The sequence below is a fragment of the Carcharodon carcharias genome, chromosome 37, assembly GCF_017639515.1.
Source record: "Carcharodon carcharias isolate sCarCar2 chromosome 37, sCarCar2.pri, whole genome shotgun sequence".
Classification (NCBI taxonomy): domain Eukaryota; kingdom Metazoa; phylum Chordata; class Chondrichthyes; order Lamniformes; family Lamnidae; genus Carcharodon; species Carcharodon carcharias.
The window spans coordinates 2,720,873-2,735,044 of record NC_054503.1 but is presented as its reverse complement, the minus strand read 5'-3'; the positions used below and the strand labels follow the sequence as shown (position 1 = coordinate 2,735,044).

At 48.2% G+C, this 14,172-nt stretch overlaps 1 protein-coding gene across 2 annotated transcripts in view; it reads left to right on the top strand.

Moving 5' to 3' along the window:
* Nucleotides 1–290: 290 nt before the first annotated feature.
* LOC121272973 (neurexin-2-like) overlaps nucleotides 291–14,172 on the top strand; it is a 2,565,635-nt gene continuing 2,551,753 nt past the window's right edge. For both annotated transcript variants that reach the window (XM_041179880.1, XM_041179879.1), the window contains exon 1: nucleotides 291–1,005. In XM_041179880.1, the coding sequence (XP_041035814.1) occupies nucleotides 291–1,005 (715 nt within the window). The remainder of the gene's footprint in view (nucleotides 1,006–14,172) is intronic.

Genomic DNA, 14,172 nt, shown 5'->3' with positions numbered 1-14,172 from the left:
GGGCAGAGGCGGGTGGTGGTTTCCTTCAGCAGCACAAGCCGGTGGGGTTGGGGGGGGGGGGTGGCGAAGGACGGTGGCGCCGAGCAGGTTTCCGAACGCGCGAATCCCCCCCGGGCCTCGGCGCGTTTGAGAACCCGAGCCGTTTGGGGTCGTAAGCCCTGACACTGACTACCACCCCCCCTCCCCCAGAACCCCCCCACTCACATACACAACACCACCCACCCACACCCCCCCACCCATCCCCGCCCCCCTCCCCAACCCACCCCTCCCCTGGCCCACCCACCGTGAAAATGGTCCTCGACATGGTGGCTGAGGCCCGTTTGCTTCGGTTGGCCATCCTCCTCGTCTGTACTGTCGGCCTCAACGGCGCCCTGGAGTTTGGCGGCGCCGCCGGGCAGTGGGCACGCTACGCCCGGTGGGACGCGGGCTCCCAGGGCGAGCTGAGCTTCAGCCTCAAGACCAACGCCTCCAAGTCGCTGCTCCTGTACGTGGACGATGGCGGCTACTGCGACTTCCTGGAGCTCATGATCGTCGACAGCCGCCTGCGGCTGCGCTTCACCATCTTCTGCGTGGAGCCCGCCACCCTGCACCTGGACACGCGGGTCAACGACGACCACTGGCACATGGTCCTCCTCACCCGCAACTACCGGGAGACCATGCTGGTCGTCGACTCCGAAGCCAAGACGGCGGAGGTGAAGTCCAAGAGGAGGGACATGACAGTCGCCAGCGACCTGTTTGTCGGAGGCATTCCGCCTGACGTCCGCCTGTCCACCCTGACGTCCAGCACGGTCAAGTATGAGCTGCCCTTCAAGGGCTTGATCGCCAACCTCAAGGTGGGGGACACGCCCCCCGTGCTCTTAGGCAGCCAAGGAATCCAAAACGATATGGAATACCTGTGCTCCAAGCAGAACCCCTGCCTGAATGGAGGCGTGTGCTCTGTCATTAACAGCAAGGTCGTGTGTGACTGCACAGAGACTGGGTTCCAGGGGAAGTTGTGCAGCGAAGGTAGGAGTCACTTCAACTTGATGATCTTCTGTTTTGTGTCATAGTCCCTGAATCGAAAGTTCCCATTATAACATGCAGTGACACACTGATACTGTACCCCGAGTAACACACAGTAACACTCTGATACTGTACCCCGAGTAACACACAGTGGCACACTGGTACTGTACCCCGAGTAACACACCGTGACACACTGATACTGTACCCCGAGTAACACACAGTGACACACTAATATTGTACCCTGAGTAACACACAGTAACACTCTGATACTGTACCCCGAGTAACACACAGTGACACTTTGATACTGTATCCTGAGTAATACATCGTGACACTCTGATACTGTACCCCGAGTAACACACAGTGACACACTGATACTGTACCCCGAGTAACACACAGTAACACTCTGATACTGTACCCCGAGTAACACACAGTGACACACTGATACTGTACCCCGAGTAACACACAGTAACACTCTGATACTGTACCCCGAGTAACACACTATGACACTCTGATACTGTACCCCGAGTAAAACACAGTGACACTTTGATACTGTACCCTGAGTAACACACTGTGGCACTCTGATACTGTATCCCGAGTAACACACAGTAACACTCTGATATTGTACCCCGAGTGACACACAGTAACACTCTGATACTGTACCCCGAGTAACACACAGTAACACTCTTATACTGTACTCTGAGTAACAAACTGTGACACTTTGATACTGTACCCTGAATAACACACTGTGACAGCCTGATACTGTACCCTCAGTAACACACACTAACGCTCTGATACTGTACCCAGAGTTACACACTGTGACAGCCTGATACTGTACACTGAGTAACACACAAGTGACACTCTAATACTGTACCCTGAGTAACACACTGTGACACCCTGATACTGTGCCCTGAGTAACACACAAGTGACATTCTAATACTGTGCCCTGAGTAACACACAAGTGACACTCTGATACTGTACTCTGAGTAACACACTGTGACACCCTGATACTGTGCCCTGAGTAACACACTGTAACACCCTGATACTGTACCCTGAGTAACGCACTGTGACAGCCTGATACTGTACCTTGAGTAACGTACTGTGACACCCTGATACTGTGCCCCGAGTAACGCATAGTGACACTCTGATACTGTACCCTCAGTAATACACAGTAACACTCTGATTCATAGTCAGATTAACTCACAGTGAGTGTCTGATACTTTACGGAATACAGTGTGGTGTCTGAAGTCTAACACAGTACTCTGCATTTGAAAGCTAGATGTTCTTGTATTATATCTGTGCAACACCCTTTTACCTTAGTCCTGGGTTAGAAGGCCTTCTGAAAGGAACTTCTCTCCTAGTTGCCTCTGAATAATGAAGGGAAAATTGATCCTGGTGACCCCTTCAGTTGTCTGAGAAGACAGGTTAAAGTTGCAGTGCATAAAGAAACTTCAGTAGGAACATGTTAGTAACCTGAATGCAAAAGCTAAGAATATTTTTAAACAGTGCAACTTTTAAATATTGATGTGCAGAGGGACAGCTGTGTGCTCATTATCCATAACACAGAAAGTTACCTTGCTGGTGCAGCAAGCAACGAAGGCATATGGCATGTTGGCCTCTATTGCAATGGAACTGGAGTGCAGGTATCAGGAAGTCTTTCCACAATTGTCTGGAGCTTTGGTGTGACTGCGCCTGGAATACTGCGGGCTCTTCATATTTCAGGAAGGACATTCTTGCGTTGGTGGTGATACAGCGAAACTTCGCTAGTTTAGTTCCTGGGGGGGGTGGGTGCGCGGTGGTGGTGGTGGCAGTAGGCCGTGACACAGTCTCAGGGTAGGGGTCAATCATTCAGGACTGAGATGAGGAGGGATGCTTCACTCAGTGGATGTGAATCGTTGGGATGCTCTACTCCAAGCAGTTGTGGATGCTCCATTGTTGAATACATTTAAGGTTGGGGGTGGGTAGAGAGATTTTTGGTCTCTTAGGGAATGAAGGGATATGGGAAGCGGGTGGGAAAAAATGGAGTTGAAGCCCAAGGTCAACCATGCTCGACTGAATGGTGGCGCAGGCTCCAGTGGCCGAACAGCCCACTCCTGTTCCTATCACTTACTTTCTTACTTTCAACCCAAGGGTAATAACATTGATGCAGAATTAGGCCTCAAGAGTTTGTATTGACGTGGAGAGTAGACTAATGCCAGGAATGGGTGGGTTGTCTAATGAGGAAAGGTTGGACAGGTTAGGCCTGTATCCGCTGGAGTTTAGAAGAGTAAGAGGCAGCTGGATTGAAACATATAAGATCCTGAGGGGTCTTGACAAGGTGGATGTGGAGAGGATGTTTCCTCTTGTGGGAGAATCTAGAACGAGGGGGTGGTCACCGTTTAAAAATAAGGGGTCACCCATTTAAGACGGGGATGAGGAGAAATTTTTTTCACTCCGTGAGCCGCGAGTCTTTGGAACTCTCTTCCTCAAAAGGCGATGGAATATTTTTGAGGCAGAGCTAGATAGATTCTTGATGAGCAAGGGGGGGTGAAAGGTTATCGGGGGTCGGCGGGTATGTGGGGCTGAGGGTTACAATCAGATCAGCCATGACCTTATTGAGTGGCGGAGCAGGCTCGAGGGGCCGAGTGGCCTCACTCCAGCTCCTAATTCGTATGTTCGTATCCAGAAATATTGGGATAAGTAAGGGAAGGGGTTTAGAAATAGGATTAAAATTGATTGAACAGGATTGAGGGTTAGCAGAAGCAGATTGGGACCAATGGCTTATTTCAGGATTGTTGAGTCCAATGTGGTTACGGAGCTGTGACTGAAGATTGGGTTGGAAAGGTGGGTGAGCGGGGTTGCCTCTGACTGTAAACGTCTCTTGATGGGCTTAATGCCTTGCCTGTCATAGAAACAGAAAACGCCCAGAAATACTCAGCAGGTTAGGCAGCACCCAGGTGGAGAAACAGAGTTAACCTCGTATGAGAATGCTGGAACGCTCGCTCTGTTTCTCTGTCTCCCCTCCCACTCCGCCGCCGACCCCACCTACCCCCCCTCCCCGACACACCCCGCTCCCCCGCACACCCCGCCCCCCCCACACACCCCACCCCCACCTCCCCAGATGCTGCCTGACACACCGAGCCTCTTAGTTTGTGCTGCTTCTCCAGATTTCTGGAACCCGCAGCATCTTGCCTTTGTGTCAGTGCCTTCCTTACTGTTATCGCTTCTTGTATACACTCTGGGTTGTGGGAGAGGCATTTATCGGAATAAGACAGGGGATTGTGCTTGTTTGTTTGAGGTTTAACTGCGCTGCCTATCGCTCTGGGCATAGGTGCCTGCAAACATCCCCCATGGCTTTCGCAAGCGATTGCGTTTTCAGGCTCTCAGTTGAGGAACAACTTTGCTCTCTCTAATAGCTCTGATCAACATATCTAAATTAACTCTGATTAGCATAGCTCATGAATATATACAATCCCAAAACTGGCAAGCAAGGCTTTCACTGCTGCAAGAACACAGCAAGAATGAAGGCAGAATATTTAGGCTGCAGTATTCTGTATACTGGCGCAAGAAACACTGGCTCCCTTTCCCTTCTCTGTCAGACTTGTTGACTTGCCTCAAGAAAAAAAGGACAGCCAGTAGCTTATGACTTTGTGACATCCATCTTCTGGTTCATCTTCTGCCAAAGTAGAATGCTTGATGGATGAATTGTTCTGACGGGAACCAGAAGCAATGTTTACCATTTTCACCACACAAGATCAAATTAGCATCATGTTTAATAATTTATCTTAAGTAATGCTGAAAAAAAAAGTGTAAGTGAGCAAGTGAGCAATTGGGGTATGAATTTCAGTGCCAGCGCGCCACTGATGGTGACTGACAGTTAATTGCCAAGCATTGTTTGAAATTTAAACCAGGCTGCTTCACCCTGATTGGTCAAGGCATTGCCCTGAGGAATGAACCAGCGAATGGCTGTCACTTACTTTGTTTAGCTGAAACAGGCGCAATGTGCCTACGGTATGTAGGCTGTATGTCCCAAAGACTGGCGGATCATATCAAACAGCATGTCCCAGTTACTGTTTGCAAAGGGCAGGGTACAGACCATATCCTAACCAACCTGCCCATGCTTGCAAAACTCAAAACACAGTGGCCAACATTAGATATGATTCCGCAATTGGACAGCATTTGCTAAATACTCCTCAGTGTGCTACGAATTGAGCTGACAACCAATTTAAGACTGTCAGTTGGACTCACAGTGCGGCGCGTTTGTGTGTACTGGAGCTACATATATTAGTACACGGGGCCCTGTTCTTTGCGGGCTCCAAAGAACACATACACACATTGCGCCTGTTTCAGCTAAACAAAATAAGTGACAGCCATTCGCTGGTTCATTCCTCAGAGCAATGCCTTGACCGATCAGGGTGAAGCTGCCTGGTTTAAATTGCAAACAATGCTTGGCAGTTAACTGTCAGTCACCATCGGTGGCGCATTCTCCATGGCAACGCTTCTACCAATCAGAGTCCACTTGCCAACCAATCAGCTCTCTCTTCACATACAGTATGAATTGTTGTTTTCCCCTTATATTGGTATTCTTGCAAAGTGCCCTGATGGGTGCAAGACAAAAAGCTTCGACCTGTCTCTTTTTTTCAGCAATACTCAAGTTCTGTACTGCCAAACGGCTAAATTATCTTAACCTAGTAACAGAGCGTTGCACTGGACAGAGGAGGATGATTATCCCGCCGAGCCCATCCTGTAAAATCTCCACTTAGTTTCCAAGTAGCTTAGAAGAACGAACAGATATGTGTTCATGAAAACAGACAGTGCTGGAAAAGCTCAGTGGGTCTGGCAGCGTCGGCAGAGAGAGCAACGGAGTTAATGTCTCAAGTCCAATATGACTCTTCTTTGGAACTCAAGCGAGGTAGACACGTGATGGGTTTTATGCTGTTGAAAAACGTGGGGAGGAGCAGGATCTAAGTGATGCCTGATCCATGTCGGGGACTCATGCCTGCTGGGAGGGTTGTTGACATGTTCGATCGGTGATGAGCATCCACCCAGCACCAAGGCATCGCAAAAGTCCAAGCGGAAGGAGGCTGAAGTCTCAGTTCTAAAGCAGCCCAGCCAAAAAGAGGAATTTCGAATGCAGCTCACGACCTTATCTCTTAATAGGGTTGCTTAACAAAAGTCCAACAAATCTGATTTGAGATTAACAGTTGGTTGATCATCAATTGGCATTGCAAACATCTACCAGCCTTTTGTGCGTTGGATGTGCTTTCTCACTTCACCCCTGAAACGTTCGGCTGTAACGTTTTGTCTCTGTTCTGTGGTCCGACACTCCCCAACCAGTGGGATTACTTTCCCCCCCTCTCAACATTTTGTCCCTCTATCCACATCAAAAACATTAAGGGAAAGGTTGGGGGGTGGTTGAGGGTGGGGGTGGGGGTTGGGGGGGGGTTGCGGGGAGCGATGTCCGGCAAACAGCATCCGTAGCTGAATTAGATTCAATCCAAAAAACTACGATGTAACAGTTAAAGTTCAAAGAGGGAGCTGGATAAACTGGAAAGAAAAATTGTTCGGTAAAATAGTCAAACAAACAGTCGAAAACTCACAAAGAAGAGGTAGCTGGGATACAGAATTGTAAATTGATAGCACAGAAGGAGGCCATTCAGCCTATCCTGCCTGTGCTGGCTCTTTGAAGGAGCTATCCAATTAATGCCACTCCTCCCTGCCCTTTCCCCCACAGCCCTGCAGCTCTTTCCCCTTCAAACTTTTATCCCGTTCCCCTTCCGAAAGTCCCTACTGAATCTGCTTCCGCCGTCCTTTCAGGCAACGCCTCCAGATCGCGACAACTCACTGTGTTTAAAAAAAAAATACCCTTAATTCCATCCCCCACCATCACCACATCTGCTTCTTTTTCCAATTGTCTTAAATCTGCATCCTTCAGTTACTCACCCTGTTACCACAAGAAACAGATTCTTCTTCCTTGCTCTATCAGCAATGAGGAGATGGTAGCTTCGAGGCATTGTCACTGCGCAGGTAATCCAGAGGCCCCAGGCTATTCTCTGGGGGAATGGGTTCCTAGCCTATGAGACTGGAAATCCTGCAGCAAGTAACTCACCTCCTGACTCCCAAAAGCCTGTCCACCATCTACAAGGCACAAGTCAGGAGTGTGATGGAATACTCCCCACTTGCCTGGATGAGTGCAGCTCCCACAACACTCGAGAAGCTCAACATCATCCAGGACAAGGCAGCCGCTTGATTGGCAGCCCATCCACAAACATTCACTCCCTCCACCACCGACGCACAGTAGCAGCAGTGTGTGTACCATCTACAAGATGCACTGCAGCAACTCACTAAGGCTGCCTAGTCAGCACCTTCCAAACCCACGACCACCTAGAACAAGAGCAATTAGGGATGGACAATAAATGCTGGGCCTAGCCAGCGATGTCCACATCCCATGAACAAATAAAAGAAAGGACAAGGGCAGCAGACACATGGGGAACACCACCACCTGCAAGTTCCCTTCCGAGCCACTCACCATCCCGACTTGGAAATATATCGGCTGTTCCTTCACTGTCGCTGGGTCAAACTCCTGGATCTCCCTCCCTAACAGCGCTGTGGGTGTACCTACACCACAGGGACTGCAAAGGCCCAAGAAGGCGGCTCACCCCCACCTTCTCAAGGGGCAATTAGGGATGGGCAATAAATGCTGGGCCCAGTCAGCGACGCCTACATCCCGCAAATAAATTAAATAAAAAACCTGTCCCCTTCTTGGCCCACTTCAGGCTGATAGAGGGAAACTCTTTTCTTGAGTGGGGGTGGGTGGAGAGAGGTGGAAGGTGGGGGTGGGGGGAGAGGTGTGGGAGGTGGGGGTAGGGGGAGAGGGGTGGGAGGGGGAGGTGGGGGTGGGAGGAGAGGTGTGGGAGGTGGGGGTAGGGGGAGAGGGGTGGGAGGGGGAGGTGGGGGTGGGAGGAGAGGTGTGGGTAGCGGGAGAGGGGTGGTCGTCCATAATCTGAAAGTTAGGGCTAGACCATCCAGGAGTTAAACCAGGGTACATTTTTTCACCAAAGGGCTAGAAGAAATGTGTGATTAAAATCAGGAGGGTTTAGATAGGGTAAATAAAGAGAATATTTTTTCCAGTGGCTGAGATGATGCTGACCAAAGGGTGGAGAATTAAAGATGATTGGCAAATAATCAAAAGCGACAGGAGGGGAAACTTTTTTCAGGTTATGAGCACTTAGGGTTTGAAACTGAGAGGGTGGCGGAGAGAGAGATTCAATAGTGGCCTCCAGAAGCGCATTGGATAAATACCTGAAGAGAAAGGATTTCAGGAATGTGGAGGAAAGAGTAAAGAGAGAGTGGGACTAACTGGACTGCTCTTTGAGAGAGCCGGTGCAGACTCGATGAGCTGAATGGCCTGCTTCTCTGGCTTACTATTCTAGATTGCAGGTTCCAGAATTAAAAGGCCGTTCATGTTCATGAGGCAGGGCCGTTACTTCTAACTGAGCAAGGGTCAAGGAGAAAGGGTGCGTTATCCAGGAGGTCACCCTGGGTGGCATTTATCCAACCCTGGAGAGAGCCTTGGGTAGCCTCTTTGAGGGAAGGCCCACTGTAATAAGTGCCATTCAGGCATTTAACTGGCTTTCCCTTAGATCAAGGACCCCGTGGACAGAGGCCCCACCCACTGAGAGCTGCCGGCCAACCAGAGGAGGCAGTGGCTGATGCCGGTATCACACCCACCCGAGGCCTAGAATTGTTGCTGGGACAAAGAAGGAGTTGGATTTGGCTCTTGGGGGCGAAAGGGATCGAAGGGTATGGGGAGAAAGCGGGAGCAGGCTGTTGAGTTGGATGCTAGGCCATGATCATAATGAATGGCGGAGCAGGCTCAAAGGGCCGAATGGCCTACTCCTGCTCCTGGTTTCTATGTTTCTATGTTCCTATGGGCCACTGGCCGCTGCTGAGTGATGTCGGGTGGGGTGTCACGATGTTGGGGGGCGGGGGGAGTTTGTGGGGGACTCTCTGCTCTCCACACCCCCTTACTTGGTCCGGCCTACATGTGACTCTAGACCCACGTGGCAACGTGGTCGACTCTTGACTGCCGACCTGAACCAGGGGCAATGAGGGATGGGCAATGAACGCTGGGCCTGGCTAGGGGAGCCCGAGTCCTGAGAACAAATTTAAAAAAAATATATATTGAAGTTGCCATGGGGGAAGGGCTTTAGATTCCACCGATTGACTCTGATTTATGTTATCCTGTGATTAACTGGTATGTTCCCTTTACAAGCCGCGTAGTCTGGCTGCTGTAAATGGAAAGCTTAAGGTCAGTTGGAGGTTAATTGCTGCTGGTGAGGAGATGCTGCAGATTGGTAGATGTTTGTCAATTCTTGGCTCCAGATCAAAAATTGGGAGCATGTTAGATAAAGTGTCTGATGCCTGATGTGTTATGTTTCAGCATATTTTGCAGATTGGCATTGCGATGCTGTGCCTCACTGGCACACAGCTTTACTCTGCGTTACAATATGCTACCCGGCCTCACAAGGGCACTGCATTTTGATGGGGCATGCCTTTGGTTACCTCTCCGGTGCTCGGCCTGGATGGCCTTCAACCCTCTGCTCGAGGTTAACCCGAGCCCTCTGCTCCAACCAACGCTCTGCCACCCTGAGCACCCCCCCCACCTCGCGCCAAGTTCCCATTCACCCCGTCATGCCATCGCCTGCTCACTGGTTGGACCCGAACCCGGCAGCACCTCGATTTTCAAACTCTCGTCTCTGTTTAGAATCCTTCCCTCCCCTGGCCCCCTTCGCTCTCTCTGCAAGTTCCTCCAGCAGCGACGCCCCCCACCCCCCCCACCCCCGCCCCCCCAGGTCTCTGTGCTCCTCCATTCCGGGCCTTGTGTGCATCCGCTGATTTACATCACTTACCGTTGGTGGTCGTTCCTTCAGCTATCTGATAGTCTCCACCTCTCCCTTGTCCTTTAAAGTACACCATAAAAACCTACCTCATTGTCCAAGTTTTGGTTGTCTGTCCTAATGTCCCCCTAATAGGGGGGGGAGACGGTGGTGTTGTGGTAATGTCACTGGACTGGTAACCCAGAGAGCCCAGACTAATGCTCTGGAGTCCTGGGTTCCAATGTCAGCAAATTCAATGCATAAAACCAGTAATTATAAAGCTAGTCTCAGTAATGGCAACCATGATAACTATACTCGATTGTGATATATAAAAAAAAACCACACCTGGTTCACTAATGTCCCCTTTAGGGAAGGAAATCTGCCCTCCTTACCTGGTCTGGGCCTACATGTGACTCCAGACCCCATAGCGATGTGGTTGACTCTTAACTGCCCCCCTGAAATGGCCAAGCGAGACACTCAGTTCAAGGGGCAATTAGGGATGGGCAACAAATGCTGGGCCTCGCCAGCGACGCCCACGTCCCATGAAAGAATAAAGAAAAGCAATTTGGCTTGTGTTGAATGGGATATCGAACTATGTAAGAGGTGATTTAGAAATGGATTGTTGTTCTTTATTAGTGGACATACATTGTTTTGCACTCTGTTCTGTGATGGCGCGGTTAAATGGGTTTAAGTGGATTAAGTGAAAAGAGTCGACAGGCGAGTTTGGAAGGAGTAATTTGACAGGGAAGTATTCAATGAACGGCATGACACTAGGAAGTTCTGAGGAACAAAGGGACCTTGGTGTTTGAGTCCATAGATCTCTGAAGGCGGAGGGGCATGTTAGTGGGGTGGTGAAAAAGGCATTGGGACACTTGCCTTTATCAATCGACGCATAGATTACAAAAGTAGGGAGGTCATGTTGGAGTTGTATAGAACCTTGGTGAGGCCACAGCTGGAGTACTGTGCGCAGTTCTGGTCGCCACATTATAGGAAGGATGTGATTGCGCTGGAGGGGGTGCAGAGGAGATTCACCAGGATATTGCCTGGGATGAAACATTTAAGTTATGAAGAGAGGTTGGATAGGCTTGGGTCGTTTTCGTTGGAGCAGAGAAGACTGAGGGGCGACCTGATCGAGGTGTACAAGATTATGAGAGGCATGGACAGGGTGGATAGGGAGCAGCTGTTCCCCTCAGTTGAAGGGTCAGGCACGAGGGCACACAAGTTCAAGGTGAGGGGCAGGAGGTTTAGGGAGGATGTGAGGAAAAACCTTTTTACCCAGAGGGTGGTGAGGGTCTGGAATGCGCTGCCTGAGAGGGTGGTGGAGGCGGGTTGCCTCACATCCTTTAAAAAGTACCTGGATGAGCACTTGGCACGTCATAACATTCAAGGCTATGGGCCAAGCGCTGGTAAATGGGATTAGGTAGGTAGGTCAGGTGTTTCTCACGTGTCGGTGCAGACTCGATGGGCCGAAGGGCATCTTCTGCTCTGTGATTCTGTGAGTGCCTCACTGTTGGAAAGGGTTCACATCGCATAAAACATTAAAAATTAGCAATGGAGGAGAGGTGGATAGACATGTTTTGTCCAAGGGTAATTGGATTGCAGATTAGATTGCCAGGGGAGCCTATTGAAAGAGGATCATTTAGAGAGATTTGACAAATCCACATGGCTCATATTGAACCAGTAATGCATATTACTTTGGGAATTTGGGTGAGTAGATAAGTGGATCCCATCAGATGTTCTGTTCATTCCCAAGCATGAACTTATAAAATCTACCATCATAAGAAATTGAAGAGCCAATTAACGGTACTTTTGGCAAGAGAAGGAGTTGATGATATAATGAGAAAGGAGTGCATGTTTGATACCTGTCAAACAGGGATTGGCTTTCTGTGGGTCTATTATGACACAACCAATTGGAAGGTCTGAGTTGTTCAAATCCCAGAGGGAAACTTGAAATAACTGCCATAACCTATTTTTGCAATTTGTATGCTTCAAGGTGCAGGCTTTGAATTCAGTAGTAATAAGACCACTGAGTCTCAAGAGGTTTTTAGAAAACTAAATTCAACATTTATTAATACAAGAAAGATTATAAACACATGCATATGTCTACAAAATTACTACTATAATAACTACAGAAATCCCCTAATTAATCTGACTCTCAGTTACACTCCTAGTAAGGTAACAGTAAAACACAGATTTAAACGGACTCCTGGCAAAACACAACCTGGGCAGTCACAATCAAAATGAGTTTCTTCCAGCTCCAGCCCAGTGGGTTGGGCTTCACTTGAACAATGTGGGGACTAGTGCCCTGGCGAATTGAATAACTAGGGTTGTAGAGAGGGCTTTAAACTAAATAGATGGGGGGAGGATTCTGGAGAGGGGATCAGAATGCTTACAAAGTAAAAGGATATTGCAGGGCAGCTACTTAAGTAATGATACCCAGAGCATGACAGGAAGGGACAAGGTGTACCAACATTAAGAACAGCAGCAAATTGAGTCAAAGGGGGAAAAATGGTAAAAAGGCACAATTAATCACTCTTTACTTAAATGCACACAGTATTTGGAAAATAGTGAGTGAATTAACGGCACAAATAGAGATTAATGGGTATAATTTTATAGCCATTAAGGAGACATGGTTACAAGGTGACCAGAGCTGGGAATTAAATATTCAGGGGCATGTGGCTTTTCGAAATGACAGGCAGGAAGGAAAGGGTGGTGGGGTAGCTTTGTTAGTACGAGATGGAATAAGTACAATAGCAAGAAATGATCTTGGATTGGAAGGTGTAGAATCCATATGGGTAGTGGTAAGAAATAGCAAGGGGAAGAAGACACTGGTGGGAGTGCTCTGTAGGCCCCCTAATAGTAACTATGCTGTCGGACAGAGAATAAATCAGGAAATAATGAGGGCATGTAAAAAAAAGACAGTATATTAATCATGGGTGACTTTAATCTCCATGTAGATTGGGAAAATCAAATTGGCAGAGGTAGCCACGAGGAAGAATTCATAGAGTGTATTTGGGACAGTTTCCTTGAACAATGTGGGAAGAATTTTCGGGTCAGCGAGTGGGGGGAGGGTGGGGCCCGCTCTCCGACATGTAAGATGATGCGCGGTGATGTCAGGCGGGCGTCCCGATGTCACCGCTCGTCATTTAGCTTTTCAGTTCGGCTAAACCTAAATGAGGGTAATTTACAATGGAATGAGGGCAGAGTTGGCTGGAGTGGACTGGGAAAGGAGTTTTGCAGAAAAGACGGTTGATGAACGATGGCAGACGTTTAAGGAAATAGTTCCTGACTCACAACGAGGATATATCCCAGTGGGGAAGATGGATTGGAGGAAGGGGATAAACCAACCGGGGTTAACCAAGGGAGTTAAGGAAAGTAGCAAAGTGAAAGAAAAAACTTACAATGTGGCAAAGATTAGTGGTAAACCAGAGGGATTGGGAAAGTTTTACGGCCAACAGAAGATGACCAAAATAATAATAAAGAGAGAGAAAATGAACTTTGAGGGTAAACCAGCAAGTACAATAAAAACAGACAGTAAGATCTTCTTTAAATATATAAAAAGGAAGAGAGAGGCCAAAGTGAATATAGGCCCCCTGAGAGAATGAGGCTGGGGGAATAATAATGGGGAACCAGGAATAGGCAGAGGAATTGAATTAAATACTTTGCATCAGTCTTCACGGTAGAAGACGCTAATAGCATTTCAGAAATACTAAATAATCATGGAGCAAAAGCAGGGGGAAGAAATAAATATAATTACTATCACTAGAGAAGAAGTACTAGGGAAACTAATGGGGCTAAAGGCCGATAAGCCCCCTGGGCCTGATGGGTTGTATCCCAGGGAATAAAGGAAATAGCTGCAGAGATAGTGGATGCACTGGTAGTAATCTTCCAAGAGTCCTTAGATCCTGTAAAAGTCCCAGAGGATTGGAAAGCTGCCAATGTAACATCCTTATTCAAAAAGGGAAGGAGACAAAAAACAGGTAACTATAAGCTATTTAGCTTAACATCTGTCACTGTGAAAATGTTGGAGTCTATTATAAAGGATGTAATAGCAGAGCATTTAGAAATGCATAATTTAATCAAGCAGAGTCAGCATAAGCTTCATGAAGGGGAAATCATGCCTGACAAATTTATTAGAATTCTCTGAGGAGGTAACAAGCAGGATCGATAAAGGGAGACCAGTAGACATAATATATTTGGATTTCTAAAAGGCGTTCGATAAGGTACCACACATAAGGCTACTTAATAAGATAAGAGCCCATGGTGATCAGTGTAGTATATTAGTGTGGATAGAAGATTGGCTAACTAATAGAAG